This window comes from Lactuca sativa, chromosome 9 (genome assembly GCF_002870075.4).
Source record: "Lactuca sativa cultivar Salinas chromosome 9, Lsat_Salinas_v11, whole genome shotgun sequence".
Classification (NCBI taxonomy): domain Eukaryota; kingdom Viridiplantae; phylum Streptophyta; class Magnoliopsida; order Asterales; family Asteraceae; genus Lactuca; species Lactuca sativa.
This window is the reverse complement of record NC_056631.2, coordinates 93,443,913-93,466,871: the sequence shown is the minus strand read 5'-3', so window position 1 is coordinate 93,466,871 and position 22,959 is coordinate 93,443,913. Positions and strand designations below refer to the sequence as shown.

Genomic DNA, 22,959 nt, shown 5'->3' with positions numbered 1-22,959 from the left:
TAAAAAGCATTTAAAGTGTGGTTGTAGGGGTATGAACTCACTTGATTGAAGTGGTTGATTTGAAGTAGTCGAGAGGAGAATCGAGCAGAACTTCGACAGGAAGAGTTGGAAACGCGGGAAAATATCGGGAATCTCGAGAACACAAAACCTTCCTTCGGGACTTGAAGGTGAAAACCGGGGCTTTGGGAGGGTCTCGGGGGCTTAAACGCAGAGTTTCGGCGCGAGAAAGAAAGGGACTGAACAATGGAACTCGGAGCCCTTGAAATCTACTTATAGGGCATTTTTGGGGTGTGCCACGTCGTGGCAAGTGATGGCCACGTCGTGGGGAGTCAAACCTATCCTCTTCCATTGATTGGACGCCCTCAGTCACTTGCCGGGTCGCGGCAAGCTTGTGCCACGTCGTGGGGCCTGACAGCCTCGAATTTTGGACCCCGAACTTGTAAAATCCATAACTTTCGCATACGAGCTCCGTTTTCGACGTTCTTTATATGCACGCGTAGCTAAAAATATGATCTACAACTCTCGTTTAGACTTCATCGGCAAATTTTGACTTTATTTTTAATTATTTATTTTTAACGGGCCGGGACACGAAAAGTCCATTAAAATTCCATAACTTCTTCATCCGATGTCCGTTTTCGTCAGACTTTTCGCCATTGCGCTACTAATGTTGAGACCTTCTATTCTCATTTAGTTTGTTTTGGTCAAAAGTATCTCGAGCTCTATTTCGAGTTTTTAGCTGTCTACTGCTATACCCGAACCTTGGAAAAACCATAACTTCCTCATACGAAGTCAGATTTGGACGTTCTTTTTATGTACGCTCACGGTTTGATGTTATCTATAAGTTTTATTTAGATACTTAAGGCTAAAAACTATTGTATTGAAACTTCGCGTTTTTCGTTTAATCGGTGTTGCCGGTTTTGTCGGGAATTTTAGAATGGTTATAACTTCCTCGTTATAACTCGGATATTTGTGTTCTTTATATGTATGAAAACCTTGTTACAATGTTTACCACTTAGAATAATCAATTACGGTTTTATAAAAGTTTAAATTTTGACCTGAATTTTGCTGTTGTTACACCTCCCGTACAAGGCTTCATACGGAGGCATTTTAATGCTCGAGTGATAGTTGTTGTTATAAGAAAACTCAGCTAGATGTAGATGGTCATCCCAACTACCCCCGAAATCAATCGCACATGACCTAAGCATGTCCTCCAAGGTCTAAATCATCCGCTCACTCTGTCCGTCTGTCTACGGACGGAAGGCGGTACTAAAATGTAATCGTGTGCCCAATTCCTCTTGAAACTTCCTCCAGAACCGAGAGGTAAATCGGGTGTCTCGATCGGAGACGATAGAAACAGGCACCCCATGTAATGAGACAATCTCCCGAACAAAGATCTCGGCTAATTTCTCCGCCGATGAGCTCTCCTTTATAGCCAGAAAGTGTGCACTCTTAGTCAAACGATTAACAATCACCCATATCGTATCAGATCCTCGGGCAGTTCTAGGAATTTTTGTAATGAAGTCCATGGTTAGATGCTCCCATTTCCATTCAGGAATCTCCAATGGTTGCAACTTCCCATGCGGTTTCTGGTGTTCCGCCTTGACCTTCCGACAGGTCATACATTCTTCCACAAATCGAGCCACATCATTCTTCATTCCATGCCACCAGTAAGCCTCATGAAGGTCCCAATACATTTTAGTAGCACCAGGATAGATAGAAAATTTTGACTTATGAGACTCATCCATTAGGGTTTTCCGATTTCCCCCGGTATATGGAACCCAAACCCTACCGTAGCGAGTCAGCAAACCCCGCCCGTCTCGTTCCATCTTAGGCAACTCTTTTCCAATCTTCTCACGCCTGATGTTTTCCTCCAGTATTGCCATATTTTGGGCGTCCCGGATTAGATCTAACAAAGACGACACCATCGTGATCCGGAGACACTTAGCTCGAATCGGTTCGGCAGATTGTTTACAACTGAGAGCATCAGCTACCACGTTAGCTTTACCGGGGTGGTAATGAATTTCACAATCATAATCTTTTACTATATCCAACCATCGGATCTGCCTCATGTTCAAATCCCGCTGCTCGAACAAATATTTCAGACTCTTATGGTCAGTGTATATGATAAACTTCACTCCATAGAGATAGTGTCTCCAAATCTTAAGAGCGAAAACAACAACCCCAAGCTCCAAATCATGAGTGGGGTAGTTTCGTTCGTGGGGTTTCAGCTGTCGGGAGGCATAGGCTATCACCCTATCTCGTTGCATTAACACGACACCAAGACCCTGAAGCGATGCATCACAGTAAACCACCATATCCTCAACCCCATCAGGTAAGGCCAAAATCGGAGCATCACACAATCGTTTTCTTAACTCATCAAACGCCAGTTGCTGCTCCGGGCCCCAAACGAATTTCACTGATTTCTTGGTCAATCGGGTGAGTGGTAAGGCGATTTTAGAGAAATTTTCAATGAACCTCCAGTAATAACCGGCTAAACCCAAGAAACTACGAATTTCAGAAGGTTTTTTTGGAATCTTCCATTGTTTAACCGCATAAACCTTGGCTTGATCGACCTTAATACCGTGTTTGTTTACCAAATGCCCCAAGAACTAAACTTCTTCCAACCAAAATTCACATTTTGAGAATTTAGCATAAAGCCTTTCTCTTGTCAGAGTTTCCAGAATCTCCTGAAGGTGTTGCTCATGCTCCTCTTTGCTCTTTGAATAGACCAAGATATCATCTATGAACACTATGACCGAACGGTCAAGCATCAGGCTACACACCCGGTTCATGAGATCCATAAACGCTACGGGTGCATTGGTGAGCCCAAAAGGCATCACCACGAACTCAAAGTGCCCATATCGAGTACGGAATGCTGTTTTCTCAATGTCTTCTTCACGAACCCGCATCTGATGGTAACCGGAACGTAAATCAATCTTGGAAAACCAAGGCGCTCCCTAAAGCTGATCGAAAAGATCGTCAATACGTGGCAACGGGTACCTATTCTTTATCGTGCGCTTGTTTAGCTCCCCATAATCAATACACATTCTCTGGGATCAATATTTCTTCTTCACAAACAAGATAGGAGCACCCCAAGGCGAGCAGCTTGGCCGTATAAACCCTTTATCACTTAGTTCTTGAAATTGATTTTGGAGCTCTTTCATTTCAGGTGGTGCCAAGCGGTAAGGAGATTTCGCTACCGGAGTCACACCTGGCACCAAATCAATGCGAAACTCCACTTGCCGAATAGGTGGCAAGCCAGGGAGTTCCTCCGGAAAGACATCGCTAAAGTCGGAAACGATAGGAACGTCGTCTAGTGTAATAGCAGAAGAGCAAGAAGCCATAGCCAGGTGGGGAATGTCCCCCTGAATAATAAGTTCTCCACCTCTAGGGTTTTGAACACGAACTTGCTTCTTACGACAGTGGATTTCCGCATCAAACGCATCAAGCCAATCCATGCCTACGATAACGCAGAGCTCTCGCATCGCAATATGGATAAGATCAATAGGGAATTCAACTCCAGAAAACTCGAGAGTGCAACCCCGATAAACATCGGTGACATAAATAATGCGGTTGTCGGCAACTTCGACAACCATTGGGTGAGCCAATTTTCCGATACTATTCCCCAAACGATTAATAAACGTGCGAGATACAAAAGAATGGGTAGCACCGCTATCAAACATAACAACAACGGGCTCGGAATCTAGCAAATAAGTGCCTGATTCACCACATACAATCATGTAAACAATTCTAACTACCATTTATTAAATAATGCCAGGAGAGAAGGGAAAAAAAAAAGAAATTTACCGGCCACTGTCGCGGTAATCACCGGCTCATCCGCAGTCATCTGGTGAGCACGACCTCGTGTCACCATAGTGGGTCCCTTAGAAGACGATGCAATTGCAGGATTTGTACCCCCGCCACCTTTACCAGCCTTCAACTTCGGGCATTCGGGCTTCTTGTGTCCCGTCTCGTTGCAGTGATAGCAGACGGGAGCAGCAGAAGTAATCTGGGGAACTGCACTCGCAGGGGGAACCCTACAATTCTTCCAATGATGCCCTGGCTTTTTGCAGTTGTAGCATATCAACGGATTTTTCTCGCCCTGACCTGAAGAAGGCCTGTACTTATACCTTGACTTACCACCCTGCTTTTGCTTTTTCTGGGCATCTCCGGATGCCTTGGAGGAGGTGTCATTGGCCTTCCTCTTGGACTGGGTTTGCAACTCGATTTCCCTCCTCCTCGCTGCATCCATGATCGCGGATAAAGTCGGGAACTCCTGCATGCTAACGAATTCCCAAATCTCGGTACGTAGAATGGCAGTGTATCGGCTGACCAACCGGGTCTCGTTCCCAGCAAACGAGGGACAAAAAGATAGCATTTCCAAGAACTTGGCGTTCAGGTCACTAACAGACTCGGTACTTTGCTGTAAGGCCATGAACTCTTTGTCGCATCCGCTGCTGCTCCACCTTAGGCACATATTGTGCCTCGAACCTCTCCACAAATTGGGCCCAAGACATGGGCCTCACTTCTTCTTCTTCGTTTAATAGAGCGGTGATGGTGTTCCACCATGTCTTTCCCCTTTTTCGCAGCTGATTCATGGCGATCACAACTTTGTACTGGTCCAGACACCCAACAGTCATGAAGGCGCCCTCAACATCTGACACCCAGTGCTTAGCAACAACTGGTTCGGATTCACCGTTCCAAATAGGAGGGCTACACTTGCTGAACTTCTCGAAGTAGTATGCCGAATCCCGAACAGGCGGAGCTGGTAACGCTCCCCCGGGAATAGCTGCGAGGTGCTCATCCAGAAGAGCACTGACCTGCTTGATTATGTCATTGGTCACACCCGGGATTAGTTCGTTGAAAGCGTTATTGAATTCCTCAGCGACAATATCACTAACTTGCTCCATTTGGAGCTGATTAAGTCGAGCAGGCGGAGCTATCTATATCCGTAGAAGGAGGAAAATATTTAGAAATAATTCAGCCTAGATATTTCTAGGAAGACGAAACACTCAGCTTGCCGAAAATTTCTCAACCTTTCCCCGACCCGAAACCGGCACCGATGTTTCCAATAGTAGGGGCCCTTCTACTACCTTCCACACAAGTTCCAATTTCACATTCGCGTCTAGTTTCAAAATTTCCAGCTCGCTCTAGCCGTTAATTTTACATCTCTCTCACATGTTAACATTAAATAAGTGTGTAATCTAACATTTTAAGACTAGTAGAATTCAATTCATAGTCAACAATTTAACATAAACATTTAAAATAAGAAATAAGGCTTACTTGGCTGGCCGACTGGCACACCGCGACATCTTCCACTACTAGTCTTCAGAAAGTTTGAAAATTCTTTTAAAAAGAAAATAAACTCTTATAGAGCCTCAAATTTGAGTCTAGAACATCCACAAGAATGCCTAGTTCCCTCAAACTGTGGCTCTGATTCCAACGTGTGACACCCAATTTTTTTTTTTTTTTTTGCAAAATTTTTAAACCTTTAAAACCCATCATAAATTAAATTAAAACAACTGAAATAGTCATAACATAATTCATCAACTTAATAATCATATAAAATAAGTGCGGAAGTAATAATAATAATAAGGTCCCAACAAAAATAACTAGTAGCGATGTCCCGGTGCTCCATGTCAAGCCTTAGCCTCTTTAATCTTAACACCTGAAAAGTTATAAGGGAAACCGTAAGCACAAAGCTTAGTGAATTCAAACACATACATTGTACTAACATTCATATTTACTAACCCTAATCCATTTTCTAATTATAGTTGTATAATAAGGGCAAAGAACAAATCAACGCCAATAATACAAGAAGGACTTGTAGGTTTGAGCCGCACCGGGAAGATCCCGTATCACTTGGCCCTAATTACCGCACCTCACGATGAGTATTACGTTGGTGATCTTACCTACCCACCGCACCGGTAAATCCGTATCCTTTGGTGGTGTCCCCATATCCATGATTAGTTACATACAGTGCACATGTACGAATTAAAACAATACTTATATAGCATGTTTTTATAATAAATTCAAATAATCACACACGAGCTAACTAGCAAACACAATCATCAATACAACAGTGTGAGAGAACTCACCTTGAGTGAGTAGTAAGCATAGCTAAGAATCAAATAATGCTACCAAGCTTGAGCAAACTTCAAAACCTCACCTAAGAAGGACTAAAGGTTAGAAAGGAGAAGTAATGAAGCTATGAGTTGAGAAAAGAGTAATCACAGCAAGGTCTCTAAAACAGACCTGCTGTTTAAAACGGATTTACTCCAAAATCTAAAACAGAAACATAGCTTTAACTAATTTTTATAGGAAACTATGATTGCTCAGGATTCCACAACTATAAAGAACTCATTCTAACTCCAAAAGATGAATTAAATATGAATTTTACAAAATGGTGTATCACTTCTGTCTCCAACAATACAGTGAAGTGATGTTGGCCAATTCTACCTAACTTGTGAGTAGAATTCGTCCAAACCAAAATTAATAGAATTAAAGGACATACAAATGAAAGTCTAAGAGTTGGAATTGAATGAAAAACATCTCCCAAACTCCAGATATAAAATTCACATTGTGGACAATCACAGCACTAGCAAAAGCTGGTGACTGCCCACTGATCTGGAGTGTGGATCCATTCTAACCAACTTATAATTGGAAATAACACCCCATCTTCTCCAGATCTTAAATTCATAATATAAGGAACATATAGAAACTTGGAATCACTCTGGATCCTTTTCCAAGCCTTAGAAATGATGAAAACAAAATGACATATCAGAACAGACCTGGATCAGACCTAACAGCAAAGATGTCATTCTTTCTCATAGATAAAGTCCTTATCAGTGAGGTTGGCCTGCTTAAGAAAGTTAACCAACTCAATTTGTGAACTTTTGGAACTGGTTTGGGGTCCGTTTGAGTTCTAGAGCTCAAGATATGAGTTTTACAAAATGACTACAGATCTGATGGAAAACAGAATCGTAGCCACCCGTGATTCCTTTTTGGCTTATCCATCCTTCTCCCTTTGAAACACATTTTAAGATGTGTTCATCATCCCAATTTAGTCCCCATGATCATGTTGGTACTAAAAAGGGTTAGGTATCATTAGGATTTCATTTTGCCACAAGATTGTAATAACAATCAGCATGAAAATGAACATAAAGCACATAAAATCACCATTCTCCCTTTTAGGGTTTCCATGATCTTTTGCCACATGTAATCCCCTAGATCCATCATCCACCATATATGGGGTGAAGATAGGATCTTGAGATGATGTATAACATACAATTACAAATCAAATAAGAAGGAGGAGAAGTGAAGATGAAATCATAAAACTAGAACAAGGTTATGAATCAAGTTGTAAGAAATGATAAGGAGGTTCATACCAATATGAATCAAGGTTGGAAATGAACAAGAATTAAGCTCCAAACAACATCCCCTTGGCTGCTCTTGATCCCAAAGAGATAGAGGACGATTTTAGAGAGAGAAAGGGAGGGTTTAGAGTGTTTTTCTTGTGTGTGTTCCAAATGACTCAATTAACACATTAAGTACTATTTACTAGATGGACTTTGCAAATAGGCCCCACAGTCCATGGACTTCAATAAAAGGAGTTTACAAGATGATAAAAAGAGTCCAATAACATAAGAAATCAGACATTGGTTAAATAAATTAACCCAAGGTTACAAGGATAATTAAATTAAAATAACCAAACGTACCAAGAAAAACCGGGGCGTTACATGGACTCTCCAGAAGAGTCTTCTATCATGTAAAAATAAGGGTTTTTGCCCCAAATGAATAAATTAGAGTTATGATGTGTAAAACTTGAGTACTCTCAAAATCTTCTATGTTGAAATTTATATTTCTGAATAGCAGAGTTCATTCATCATCCATTAAAAAGACTATTATTCAGAGTTTATTCAGCATTCAAGATCCAAAACCATTCATTAAAATGTCTAATATTCAGGTCATTTACTCTATCATCATTCATAATTTGTTTTATTATTATTTTCTTTTATTATTTTCTGGTGGTGGTGGTGGTGTGTGCGTGTGTGTGTGTGTGTGTGTGGGGGGGGGGGGGGGGGATAGAAGCTCTAAGTTATATATTTTATAGGTAAACTTTTGTACATGTAATATAAACCTTTTTGGTTTAGTATCGATGTTTTAATAATAGTTAGAATTTAACATATTCTTCACATGTACAATTTCAGTTTTGTACTTGTATGTTACATTAAGGAGAATGATAAATTTGCAATATATATATATATATATATAATTGAGTAAATTACTGAAATCGTCCCTATGGTTTGGTCAAAATTGCACGTTTGGTCCCTAAATTGTTTTTTGCACTCGGATCGTCCCTCTGGTTTGATTTTGTTGCGTTTTTCGTCCCTTACATACATAAAGTTAGGGACCAAACGTGCAATTTTGACCAAACCATAGGGACGAAAAACGTAACAAAATCAAACCACATAGAGGATCCGAGTGCAAAAAAAAAAGTTAGGGACCAAACGTGCAATTTTGACCAAACCATAGGGACGATTTCAGTAATTTACTCTATATATTTTTCATTATTTTATGTATGAAACATGATAAATGAATGAGAATGACATATTTGCAAGACAAAATTGCAAAAAGGTCCCTGTGGTATGCATTTTTTTGGGGGTTTTAGTCCAAACCCCGACTTTTTTGGATTAGTGGTCCTTTTGAGCTAGTTTCATTGCGTTTTTGGTCCCTCTAAATAGTGAAATGACTGTAATACCCTTGGTGTATTTATTTTTCATTTTTCTTTCATTTCTTTTTAAATCTAATACTAATTTATTTATTTTAATAATTAAGAAAATAACAAATCTCTCTCTCTCTCTCAAATCAAAGAAACCAAAATATCTCCATTTTTAGCTTCCTTAATTTTCACAGCAAATTCTTGATTGTTCTTCCCTTTCTATTTCTTCTTTGTTTCTTGTCACTTCAGATCTGTAAAACACAACCATATTTTTGTTTTGTTTTTTTTTAATTATTTTCTTTCTAGATTTTGTTTGTTTTAATTGGAAAATATGAGTAAAGAAGAGCTCATTTGGAACCCCCGGTGAACCCATTGTCGTATAGAGACGAAGACTAAGTGGAATCTGAAGAAATAATTCGTTGATTCCCCTAATTGATCTCCTGATTTTGATATAAAGTTTCATCATTATCCCAGTTACCAGAACTACTTCCATGAACTTCCTTCACCAAGTTCATAGAGTTATGTCACCGTCACTCTCAACGACAAACGGTGACGATCAGCTGGTCGTTGTCGAATCGTCAAACCCAAACATCGTCACCCTCTTAGACTAGAGGGAGTGGAGTGCGCTAAGGATGACATGGCGCCTATGTGGCATAGGAAACACCGCCCCCTCTATGCGGTTTGGGGAGTGCGGCCATTCTTGGGAGCGCTCCTTTCTCTCTCTCTCTTCCTCCTTCTCTCTATCTCTCTCTATCTCTCTCTTCTTTCTCTTTCCTCTCTCTATGGTATACCACTCCTTGAGTGTGGTAAGGGGGTGTGGTAAAATGAGGGAGTGTGGCACCACTCCCTCCAGCCTTATCGTCATTAACGAACATATCTTGTGGTACAAGCGAAGTCATTGTCATTGATGAATAGATCTAGCAGGGGGTCGAAGGTGGTGGCTGCTAGGGTTTAGACTTGTTCCCCTTGTCGTCGTTAAGATCTAGTCTCATGAGAAGGTGATATGAATATGGTGGTGGTGGTTGTGGTCAAAAATTGATGGCGAATGAGAGAAACCAAGGTGGCGGCGGCTAGGGTTTGCCGAGGAAGATGGCGACGAGATAGATCTGAACTCCGACGAAGGGTTTCTACGCCTTCCTTCGTCTTTCTAAACTTGTTTTCGAGGTCATGGTGGTGGTGGCGTTCTGATTCTATGCCATCTTCACCAAATCATTGGTCTTGTTCGAGTTTGTGTGTGTGTGTTTAATCTATATATGTGTGTGTGTTTGTGTTAAATCTGTTGAAAAATTGATGGATGTTTGTGTTAATCAGTGTGTGTTCATCAGATTTCATGTGTGTTCATCAGATGTTTGTATTGATATGTGTGTTCATCAGATTTCATGTGTGTGTTCATCTAATTTCGTTTGTGTATGTGTGTTCATCTGATCTATTTTGTGTGTTTTTATTCATCTGATATGATTTAGGTGGAGATGGAGGTGGCAGCTGTGGTGGTGGCGGACGGTGGTAGAACAATGGTGGTGGTGTTAGACTTGTTCTTGAGTGTTCTTGAGAAAGAAGAAGATGTGTCTAGGATGGATAACATCAGAGAGAGAGAGAGAGAGAGAGAGAAAGAGAGAGAGAGAGAGAGAGATCTGGACCCAAATTAATTATTTATTTTCTTTTTCATTTAAATTAAATAAAAAAACATAAAAAATATATCAGAAAGGGCATTATAGTTATTTCAATTTTACGAGGGACCAAATTTACGTACAAACATGGCCAAAAGGACCACGAATCCAAAAAGTCGTGGTTTGGACTAAAACCCCCAAAAAAATGCATACCACAGGACCATTTTTGCAGTTTTGTCTATTTACAATTTTAATTTTGTTTGATTTTTTTTTTGGAATAAAAAAATCTAGAAACTAGTTATTTAAAAAAAAATAAACTAATAGGATTAATTATCCCTTAAAATCTGGAAATTTCCATATATAACTGCATATTAATTAACTAAAATACCCTTGTTATTATAGATGCATGTTATTTCTTTATAGTAACACACATCCTAAAATTATAGTCTTTAACTTTTTCATCAAATGGTCAAAAGAGGTTGAAAGCCTTGAACCTTCCTTTTAGTCTTTATCCGTTGTCATGCTTCTAAAATACAACTAACTTTTTTATAATAATCAACTACCACTATTGTTTGCCCCCTCTCATCGCCTTCTTAGTTTTAGAAGAAAGAAGACAAGATTTATAAAGATCTTTCAACTTTTATATTTTATAAAACTTATGTACATTTATTTAAAGAGCAAAACTCTTTTAGTCCAAAGAATGTACACGAATTTATCATATCGTATGATACAAAACTTAATATTAAAAAGTTATTATTTTAACAAATTATTATTTTCTATTTAATTGCAAGAAATATAAATATTTATCAACAATCAAATTCTAATAAATATTCAATTCGTATTTACTTGTTATTAGTATTATTGGTATGAATATACTCTAAAATAATTCTTGACCGTATAGGTAAACATAAACCATCATATTGTCTGCTTCCATAACCTCCTCCTTGTTTTTTTCTTGCATATGCTCCTCGTTCTTACTTACCGTTTGCCTTTTCTTCACTCGTTCGAATCAACAAGCATTGATATTCCAATTGCGTTTTTTCCCATCATTTAATTGTTCCGTCCGAAAAAAGCATCTCCATCTCTTCCGTTCTTCCTGTCGCTACCATCTGCACATCAAGCATGTATCTCCTTCTTTTTCTTTCCTTCGAGTTTGATGTATTTGCTTGTGTATCTCATCAATCTTCAGTAAAATTAAACAATGGTAAAAAGAAAAATGAGTTTGATGTATTTGCTTGTGTATCTCATCAATCTTCAATAAAATCAAAAAAATGGTAAAACGAAAAATAATGGCAAACAAGAGTACCTTATTGTAGGTTTATGTAGAGAAAAGATTCATATTAGTATCCCATCTTTTTCAATAGCTTTTGTATCTTCTTATTTATACAGTGATCCCATGTTAATATTTGGACCTACTAGGCTAACAAGTTAGGTTCCCTAACAAAGACTCATATGCTATGACTTTAAAAAGTCAAATGCAGTTTGTTAGCCTTTTGAATTATGTAGAATTTTTGGAAATATTAGATCAATTTACTTTTCTGCCTACTATCTCAAGCAATTCAATAACCCTGGTTTCAAAATTTTCATTTGCTATTTCCAAATAATGACTGCAGTTTCTGATCGTGTTTCTTTTGAAGAAGAGTGTTCAATGCGGACCTTTACTTCTCAGTCAAGCAATTGTCAAGCCATTTTGAATCCATCCAAATATCCTAAATCTCTTCAGATTATGGTGGAATGTATGAAATGTTCTTTTCTAAATAGAGCTTTGTCAACAGCTAAAGAGGTTCCAATGAGAATCGTCACTCTAGCATTCACTACATCAATTGTCAACAAAATGAATGATAGGGTTCCATTTGAACTTCAAGGTGGAAAGCACATAACCATGTCTAAGGGCTAAGGCAAATGTCGCAAAGATTTTATGTCTTCCAACTCAAGGAACGTATGTTATTCCTACAAGTCAAGAGCTCATTGATATGTTCAATACTATGGATCATGACGTTACATGAAGAGGGTGTCTGATTTCAGAAAGAACAGACTTCTTGCTTGTTTGGAGTCCTTCTATTTGGTTTTTTTCTTTGGTAAGTCGTGCTTTCTGATCAAAACAAAATATTGATTTATTAAAGAATGGTTTTGACCTTTTTAAAGCTCACATAAATATTGAAACCAAGTCCCAATGACGAAGATACAAGAAGTTATTTTTGATGAATGCAAAAAGCTTCTTGATTCAATATCGAAGATGAGAGAAAAGAATAAAAAATCTTTAAACAGGGCATTTGGTGATCTCAAAAGTGAACATGGAAATTCTCTCAAAAGTCTAAATAAATCTCTCACTAAAGCGAGAGAAATTACTTTACAGAATGAGTTGACGAAAATGTTAGCATGTATTGAGTTTTGTTCTTTTTTACTCTAATGTTGTTAATCCAGAAGAACTTGTAAAGCAGGTCGAGGCTCAAATGGCTAATGCCATAAATCTCACTTTGAAGATGGTTGCATCTCATCTCAAGCCTCTACAACCTGTTACTAGAACATACCCAAGGAGTGTTCTGAAGGTATCATTTTCACATTTGAAACAAGGGGGAGAAGGAGAAAATCAGGATTTCAATCTCAAGATTTTAGAAATCGTTCTTATATCATCCGAAGGTATTTCTTCATTTCAACCTTTGATACTTTTACCAACATCTTCGACATATGAATCTACCTTTCTTGCAACCTTACCATCTACCATATCAAACATTGTTGCATTTCATGTTTCTACCCAATTCACAAAGAGTATTCCTTTGCCATTATCAAAACCTCTTTCAATTGGTTCAACTATTGTTACTTCATGCCTTTATCAAGTTCTGAACCAAGTTCTTTAAAAGGAAAAGAAACGATTGAAGTGCTAAGGAAGAATTAAATCAGAAAAAAGAAAGTAGTTCTCAAGTGAATTTTGATGCAGAGTGCACTAAGAAAGTTGTTGAATAAGAAAAAGTGGAAGCTGAGAATAAGGTAAAATTGATAAGAAGTCTGGGATTTTCTAAAAATAGTGTGTTTAACCTTGTTCCAAAAGAAAGCTGCTCAATTATCAATTTTTTAGAAAAACAATTCGATTTTCCTATATCTCAAAGCACATATGGCTATCTTATAATCGGTCTAGGGATTAATGAAAATATTGGTGATTTTACATATAACAAAAGACTTATTTGTATCTATGTTCTTGCTGGGAAACCGTCAAAATGTTCCTGGAGTCCAAAGATGATCGAAAAGATTGAGTCTGTCATGAAGACCAAAAGTTTTGAAAATGTGTTTCAGAATTTCAAGTTTGTTGTTCGGAGAGACATTATGGATGATATTGCTTTCTCAATTGGTGATTTCTCAAATCTGAATCTGCATGATTTAGTTGTTTTGCTGAAGTTTTCAAAAGATTGGGGTTTGAAGGAAAAATCTATTGTGATACAGTCTATCAAGACTTTTCTCTGTTACTATTTCAAAGATATAGCTCGAACTGGTATAGTCTTGGATGGAGCTATAAATCAAAAAGTAAAATAACCAAATAGAGATGCCGAGGGAATTGATGATTTTGGTGCTGGAGAAATGATTACAGAACCAACATGGGGCTCGACTTATTCAGTTAGGGTAGCAAGTGGTAGATCAAGGAAAGTATTCTTCGGGATGAATGGGAAAGAGAGATTCCCTAATAATGTGTTGGAGGGAATGGTTCCAAGGATTATGTTGAATTCTTAGAATTCCGAATCTATAAGAAAGAAAGTTGTAGATATGCTACGGTGGTGGTTGAATATCAAAGAATTTTTGTTGGAATTGGTTCCTATTTTATTCCCAGAAATTAAGATTAATGTTAGAAGTGTATGGCCACAATGGGTGAGATTGTTGACAATCATGACTTTCGAAGTTTTGAACCTATTGGTCTAACATGTTAGGTGGGCCACAAACTAAAAGAACCAGGTTTAAAATAGTGGCTAATATGTTAGGCGGCCCACAGTTAGCTTCTTCTGTGAAAAATAAAAGATGAACAAGAATGATCAGTTAGGAGTTTGGGCGCTTGAATATCCCAGTGGGAGAAGTTAGGGCCCGCATTCTCCTTCTGCATTGTCATTATTTTTTTTGTTGATCAGAGCAAATACCATTCATATCACAAAGGCAGAGCAATCAAATTACAATCTCATACCTACAATCTGCCCCATCGTCATCGACAATGGCACATCTTAAATTAGTAAAATAGACATGTTTTGATAAAAGTTTGATATTGTTCTTCAAACTGCTTGAACCATCATTTTTATTGGATATGCTTTCATGAGTGTGATATTTTTATTATCGTTTTGTGTGCACGGTTTTCGAGGGTGGGGGAACTTGTCGGCATATGAAAGTCTATAGACCAAACTTTTAAACATGGCAATATACAAAAGTTGAAGGGGTGGATGTTGTCGTTGTTCAAATTTGAGAGGATAAAAGTGACATTTTACAAAATAAATTGGTGGAAAGTGCCATTCTATAAAGAATGGGGTGGAAAGTGTAATTCTACAAAATAAGGGGAAGAAGATTGGCAATATATGAAAGTCTAGGGACCAAATATGCCAACATTAGAAACTTTTGTAGCCAAAATATAAAATAAGAAAGTATATTTGTTGCCAAAGTGTGAAATAAGAAACTTTTGTGGCCAAATTATGAAAACACAAAACTATACTATTCATAAGAGGGTTGGGTTTTATTATATATAATAATTGTTTGTTTTTATAATGGTTTTACCATATTTTAACCATCCTTATTTCATAGTCTTTGGTGTTGATACTGCTTTCGGCTAATATCCATTTTCTTCTATACAATTTACGTTATTGCAATGCAAATTATGTCTTATTAAGGGATAGTACTTTGAAAAATCTACATAATTATAGCATTGCAGTTTCGATCTTTTTCTTTTTATGACATTATACTTTTATAAAATCTATCAAAAATTATAAAAAAATCTTTATAATTTGGATGACATTGCTATAACCATGTAGGTCTTTTATTACAATCTTGTAATAAGAACATATGAAAGTAGGATTCTAATAATAAACAAACCATGAAAGTAAATTGTTATTTTTTTGCATTTAGAGGTGAAAAATCCAACGTACAAAATACTTGTTCTGGAGTCTAGAGTTAGCAAATTGTCTAGAATATTAATAAGGGTATATTTTTCTGTTGCAAAAGGATCACGTATCTCTTCAATTTCATCTTGCTCTCCTTTAGTTTTCATTAATAATTGAGTTACTTTAAAAATAGAAGATTCAATTTCTTGTTTGGAGACATAACCTGTCTCAATCAGGAAAAATGGAATATGATTTCCATTTACATGTCTAAGTTGTTGTATAAGAAATTCCGAACCCTTTAATTCATTAAATTTTGAAGATCTTTTTGCCTCAAACCATTTCCCATGTTGGACATATGTACATAACATGTTGTACAAACAAGACACATCAGGTTGTACTATGGACTCAGAGTGGGGCTGATGTTAATGGAACAAAAGTTAATTTTTTATTTTTATTTTTTTATTTTATTTTTATTGCTCTAGAACAGGTGCAATCAAAGTAGGATCATGGTCACTAACAATTGTCACCGTTTCCCCTGCATAAAGAAAACAGAAAAAATGGTTATTAACAGATTATGAAATCCTCAATGTAGCTAATCAGGCAACCTTTATCCTCAATATATGTTCTTGAATCAATTCCCTAATCTCAACAAGAATTGCAATTACTATCAGTTATGTGTACTATTGTTAAAGCCCTAAAGATTATGAAATCCTCAATGTAGCTCATCAGGCAATATTAATGAATATAAAAAAATTGCTAGACATAGCTAAACCTAATTGGCTGGTATCTTAACTGGATATACATTAATTCACCAACATACAAACATAGTAGCAACATCAACAAACCCACAAATATATATACATTACAAATGATGGTTCAGGTAGCTTGAAGAACAATATTAAACTTTTATCAGAAAATTTTAATTTTACCCAATTCTGCAACTTTCAAGCACCCAAAGTCTTAACGGAACATTGCTTGTTTATGTTTTATCTTTCACAGAAGATGCTAACAGTGGACAGGGCGGTTTGCTGAGTAAAGTTAAACCACTATTTGAGACCGGGTTCGTGGGCCACCTATCATGTTAGGTCCTAAACTTTGGAAGTCATGACTGCCACAACTAATTCGACACTCAACAATGACAGTCACTTCGGATATTAATCTTTCATCAAATCTGGGAATAAAACAGGAACCAATTCCAACAAAACTTCTCTGATCTTCAACCACCATCTTAGCATATCCACAGCTTTCTTTCTAACAGATTCCGAATTTTTAGAATTCAACATAATCCTTTGAATTATTCCCTCCAACACGTTATTAGGGAACCTCTCTTTCTCATTCATCCTGAAGAATACTTTCTTTGATCTACCACCTGCTACCTTAACTGAATAAGTCGAACCCCATGTTGGTTTTGTAACAATTTCTCCAGCACCAATATTATCAATTCCTTCAGCCTCTTTATTTGGTAACTTTACTTTCTGATTTATAGCTCCAGCCAAGACTATATCAGTTCGAGCTACGTCTCTGTAATAGTAACAGAGAAAAGTCTTGATAGAGTGCATCGCAACAGAATTTGGGTCTTTTAAGAGCTTCAATAAAACAATTAAATCATGTGGATTCAAATTTGGGAAATCGGCAATCGTGAAAGTAATATCATCCATAATGTCTCTCCGAACAATAAACTTGAAATTCTGATACACATTTTCAAAACTTTCTGTTTCTATGACAGACTCGACGCTTCTAATAATCTTTGGACTCCAGGAATATTCTGAAGGTTTCCCAACAAGAGCATAGAAACGAACAAGTCTTTCGTTATATGACAAATCACCAACTTTTTCATTAGTCTTTGGACTCATTATAGGATAGCCATATGCCCTTGGAGATATAGGAAAATCAAATTGCTTTTCCAAAGAATTGATAACTGAGCAGCTTTCTTTGGGAACAAGGTCAAACACAGTATTTTCAGAAAATCCCAAACTTCTTATCAAGTTTACCCTATTCTCAGCTCCCACATTTTCTTCTTCAGCAAATCCTTTAACATGCTCTGCATCCAACTTCTCTTGAGAACGATTTCTTTCCTCAGCTCTTCTCTGTCTCAATTCTTCCTTACTTAGCACTTCCATATTTTCTTTTCCTTTTGAAGAATTTGGTTCAGAACTTGATAAAAGCATTGTAGTAACAGCAGTGGAACCAATTGAAAGAGGTTTTGATAATGGCAAAGGAATACTCTTTGTGAATTGAGTAGAAACAGGAAATGCAACAGTGTTTGATATGGTAGATGGTAAGGTTGCAAGAAACGTAGCTTCAGAAGATGGAACAGAAGAAGTACCTTCGGATGATATAAGAATGATCTCTGGAGTCATGATATTGAATTGCTGACTTTCTCCTCCCCCTTGTTTAGAAGGTGACAAAGATACCTTCGGAACACTGTTTGGGTATGTTTCGATAACAGGTTGTAGAGACTTGAGATGAGATGCAACCATTTGAGTCTCAACCTGCTTTGCAAGTTCTTCTGGATTAACAACATTCGTGTAAGAACGAAGAAACTCGATATGGGCTAACGCTTTCGTCAACTCATTTTGTAAAGTAATTTCTCTCTGTTTCGCTTCAGTAAGAGATTCATATAGACTTTTGAGAGAATTTTCATGTTCACTTTTGAGATCACTAAATGCCTTGTTTAAAGACTTCTCATTCTCTTCTCTCATCTTCGAGATTTCATCAAGAAGCTTTTTGCACTCATTAAACATAACTTCTTGTACCTTCTTCATTTGGGACTTGGTTTCAATATTTATGTGATCTTTAAAAAGATTCAAACCATTTGTTAATGAATCAATCTTTTTGTTTTGATCGGAAAGCGTGACCGACCAATCAGCAAGCATTTTTTCTTGATTCGAATGTTGGGCAGACTGAGTATTGGAATCAAGAGATCGTAATACAACATTAAGCTTACGATTCAACTTCTTAAAATCTCTTTTAGACATCAACTGATTATCATCTTCATCATCCTCTTCATCAGAAGCAACAAAGTCTTCACCAAGAGCAGCCATCTCAAAATCATCGACAACATCATCAAAAAAAGGATCTTCCCCGGCCTTAAACACATATCCATCAATCACTTCTTCTTCTTCATCTATAAAAACATTCCCTAATGTATTCTTTAAAGGTCTTTCAGAAATTGTAGCTTCCGAATGATCTGAAGTAGAAATATGAGTTTCAGACGTGGTCAAATGTTCAAAGATAGACATTGGTTCAGAAATAGAGTTTTCGACAACGGGTTCTGAAATGGGTACTGTCTCAATCAATGTAGTTTCGACTGGAATTGTAACGGTAGACATCAAAATTGTCTCCACTAAAGAAGTGACAATTGTTAGAGCTGTGGTTATAGAAATATCCTCTTCAAAATTCAAACCACCCTGATGTTGTTGCATGTCCTCTTCTTCAACAATCCTTGGTTTCTTGACCCGCTTTGACTTTTTCATAAATTCAGTTTTATCATTTGTCGAACCAAGTTGACTCCTAACAAGTGGAGTTTTTCTTTTCTTCCTAATCATTTTTGTAAGTTTAACATCTTCTCCTTCTTTAGGTGCTGGTCGAACAGGGTAAGGAATGATAAGAGAAGCCCTGTATTGATCCAAAATCTTATTTGGACATTTAATCAAACTCAACATTTCTTCAGGAATCTGACCAACAAAAGAGAAATGAGACTGATCAACTTTGGTCGGAATACTAATTTGATGAACAACCATCTTCGGAACTTCAGACACTTCAATTGGAATTTTATGAAATTCATAAGCCTGAGAAACTATTAAACCCCAAAATCTATGTGAAGAAAGTTCAGTTGCCCTTTTGGAATGTTTGATGCTATCAACAAATTCACCCCAAAGCACAGTAGCAAAATCAACCTTCACACCTTTATATAACCCATACATAAGAGACAATAACTCTTTGGGTCCAGCATCCAATCCACCAGTACGACTTGTTAAGCCACGAAGAATGAATCCAAATAGCAGACTCCAAACAGCAGGAAGTTTGCTCTTTTTGAAATCAGACACCTTCTTCATATAAGGTTCATGACCCATAGAATTGAACATATCAATGAGCTCTTCACTTGTTGGAGTAATATATGGTCCTTGAGTTGGAAGACATAAAAGTTTTGCAAAATTTGTCTTAGAAATGGTTGTTCGCTTTCCACCTTGAATTTCAAAAGAAATTGTATCGTTCACTTTGTTGACAATTGCTGTAGTGAATGCTAGAGTGACGATTCTCAATGGAACCTCTTTAGCTGTTGACAAAGCTCTACTTAGAAAAGAACATTTCATACATTCCACCATAATCTGAAGAGGTTCAGGATACTTGGATGGATTCAAAATGGCTTGACAATTGCTTGACTGAGAAGTAAGAGTCGGCAATGAAGACTCTTCTTCAAAAGAAACATGATTAGAAACTACAGCCATTGTTTGGAAGTAGCAAACAAATTTAAACTAGGGTTTGTAAATTGCTTGAGATAGATGGGGAAAAGTGAAAATGATCCGGTATAACAGGTTTATTTAAGAATTTGAATTGATTGCACTTGAGTAAAGAGAGGAAAAGCCGAAGAATCATTAAATGAATGTCCCATCAACCGTATAATCCAGCTGGCTCTGCATAAAAAAATTACCTTCGAGATGAGTTACACTTATAAAACTATCGAAGATATATGATATTAACATAATCCAAAGTATCACAACTTTGTTTTGGAATTTTTCTATTTTTATAAAAGAAAATGACAATTGGAAAAATACCACCAGACTCTATACCAATTTGATAAGCAATAACCGAGAATCAAAGGAAAAACAGATGAAATGATGATAAATTGTCGCTGGATTAATGAATTTCACAAGAAACCCTCACACATGTCTAACTGCCTCTAACCGACTCAAACATGAATTGACTAAACTGTCCCTAACTTATTTCTTCTATTATAATTTATAAGTAAACTAACAGGTGGACGTGCGTCAAAATCATACAAGCATAATATTTGCAACTTAAAGATTGTTTCTTGCTAATCATATACTAACTAAAGATGAAGGTGGATCAAGCTTACATTCTTAAACCAATTTTTTAGGTATCTTAACAAAATTGTCTATCATTTGAAGTATTTAACCTGCATTGAATTAAATGTACTATCAATCATGTCTACTCTTCAAACCTAGAAAAAGAAAAAACATAGAGAAGAGCTCCGGATCCAAATTTAAGGAAGTTAGTAAAATCGACTTTGTCAACCTTAACAAACATCACACAACTGCTTGACAAACTGCTTATGAAGTCTAATTTCACACACATTCTCTTTTTTCAATCTGTCAAGACGTAGTAAAAAAAAAACTTAACATGTAATATTTCAAAAAAATTCCAAATAAGTTCAACGGGTAGTATCAGAATTTTTCAATTTTACCCAATTCTGAAACAAGATGCGCGATTGGGCAGCTTACAGGTTTGAGATTGTAACCTGATTGCATCTGCGTTTGCGAAATGAACGGAATTTACTCTATTTGACTCACACTTTGGATCACAAAAAAGAACTTAGACTGATGATGCAGAGGGAAAGCGTGCCCTAACTTCTTCCACTTAGAACTCTCAAGCGACCCATGTCAAAACTGAGCACCTGTTTATCTTTCACAGAAGTAGCCAACAGTAGATAGACCAGACATTTTGATTGGTATAATCAACTATTGTTTTGTTTGAGGAAGGATTTTTTTAGTTTTTGGGCCACCTAACATGTTAGCCCAATAGTTATTGGTTCAAATATCACGGAATACTGATTACTATATTAATATTTTTAGGCCCTAAGAGGTTTCCATTTAAATTGGTTCGATTTTTAACTTTTTTGAAATGAAATTAAGTTAAAACATCGGTTATTTTCGGTTGAAAAACTGGTTTGGTTCACCTTAAAAAAAAAAAAAAAAAAACAGAAAAAACAATCTAAAAACCGGTTTATAATTTCTTTTTAGGCTCACACCAAACCTTTTGTTCGATTATAATTAAACTGGTTTTAAAATATCCGGTTCAGATTATGTTACCATTTTTTTACGCGGTCGTGTTTTGCACCTCTAGTTACACCACAACAAACATATTTTTGTTATTAATTTTATTAGTTGTTAATAAACTATCGGGTAAATTGCATAAAACCATGATATTTTGGTTATATATTATATAAGGGTGGCAAATCAGACAGTCGTTTTGTGTTTTTGTCTAACACGACGTGATACGGATTATTTTTTCTTAACTCGAACACGACATGACACGATAGTGTGTTTTTGTCCATTAATAAGAACACAGCTCAATAAAAACAATGGTTCTAAATAATATAAGACGCAACTATAGAGACTTGTAATTCATATTCTATTCACTGATTACACAGATACGTAAATATGGATTTGTACAAAAGGTAAGTCAGATGTTAGAGACTCTACATGGAATGATTGTAATTTAAATACAGAGAAATATATGTACATCTGGTGCTTGATCATAATTGACGATTCTTCTTGATATGGACTCAGCGACAATATCAAGTCTCAAGTTTTTTTAAACCGCGGTGAACCACATCGTTTGTAAAGTGTGACTTAAGACGGTGTGTGTGTGTGTGTCTATATATATATATATATATATATATATATATATATATATATATATATATATATATATATATATATATATATATATATATATATATATATATATATATATATATATATATATGATTTAAGGCTATATTTTGTCAAAGCTTGACCGGCAAGTATAAACATTGGAACCACGGTGCGCTATAGCGATCTTTTTAGAACATTGATAAAAACACAAAAAAACGAAATAACAATAACAAACAATAACCATTTGCATAATGGCATATGGAAAGCGCATAATTGGTTGAAGATGACTAGACATTTCGAATAAAAGATGATACCCTTTTCTTTATTTTAGTTATTATTGAATTTCTAATTTAGATTAGCGACTCTCCTAGTAGCGAAGGAAAGGGGCATTCGGGAAGCGACTAGTCGCTTCTGAACGAGTCACTCTAACTCTCTCCTCTGTCTACGCTCGTTCCTGTTCTTAAAAGATCTCTCGAGTTGATTTACAGATACTAGCACCTGAATGACAATTGATCCTTATGACCGAAGTTATATACTCTATAACATAGGACTTATCCACACAAGTAACGGAGAACATACGAAAGCTTTGAAATATTATTTTTGAGCGCTTACCACAATCCTCTTTTCGAGATTCATCGATATTGAATCAATCGAACGCACTTCTAACACATGTTCCACTTTGGAAGACCTTACGTTATATCACCTTATGTTGATTTTTCATATATGAATGTAACTAATGTATAGCCTTCGTAAAGGATTTCCATTCTTTTAAAAAATATCAATTAGATACGAATAACACGACGTTTTGTCTTATTAGTGTGACGAATGTTGAACATGAGCATAACATGACACAACATTGTGTTTCTTATACATGACACAAACACAAATTTGAAATTTGATTTTCGTCCTAATTTTGTTTCGTATCTTGTATTTCGATTAGTGTT

The 22,959-nt window shown here is 36.5% G+C and overlaps 1 protein-coding gene across 3 annotated transcripts; it reads right to left on the bottom strand.

Annotated features, from left to right (window-relative positions):
* Positions 1-16,162: 16,162 nt before the first annotated feature.
* LOC111885230 (uncharacterized) lies at positions 16,163-21,077 on the bottom strand. 3 transcript variants are annotated; one of them, XM_023881508.3, is made up of 2 exons: positions 20,824-21,077; positions 16,163-20,032 (listed from the first exon to the last, which is right to left on the bottom strand). In XM_023881508.3, the coding sequence occupies exon 2, from the start codon at positions 19,844-19,846 to the stop codon at positions 16,550-16,552; it is 3,297 nt and encodes a 1,098-aa protein (XP_023737276.1). In that variant the 5' UTR covers positions 19,847-20,032; positions 20,824-21,077; the 3' UTR covers positions 16,163-16,549. The 3 variants fall into 3 exon arrangements, with proteins under 3 accessions (XP_023737276.1, XP_023737277.1, XP_023737278.1); XM_023881509.3 differs by having other exon boundaries at positions 20,861-21,077; XM_023881510.3 differs by having other exon boundaries at positions 20,878-21,077.
* Positions 21,078-22,959: the final 1,882 nt, after the last annotated feature.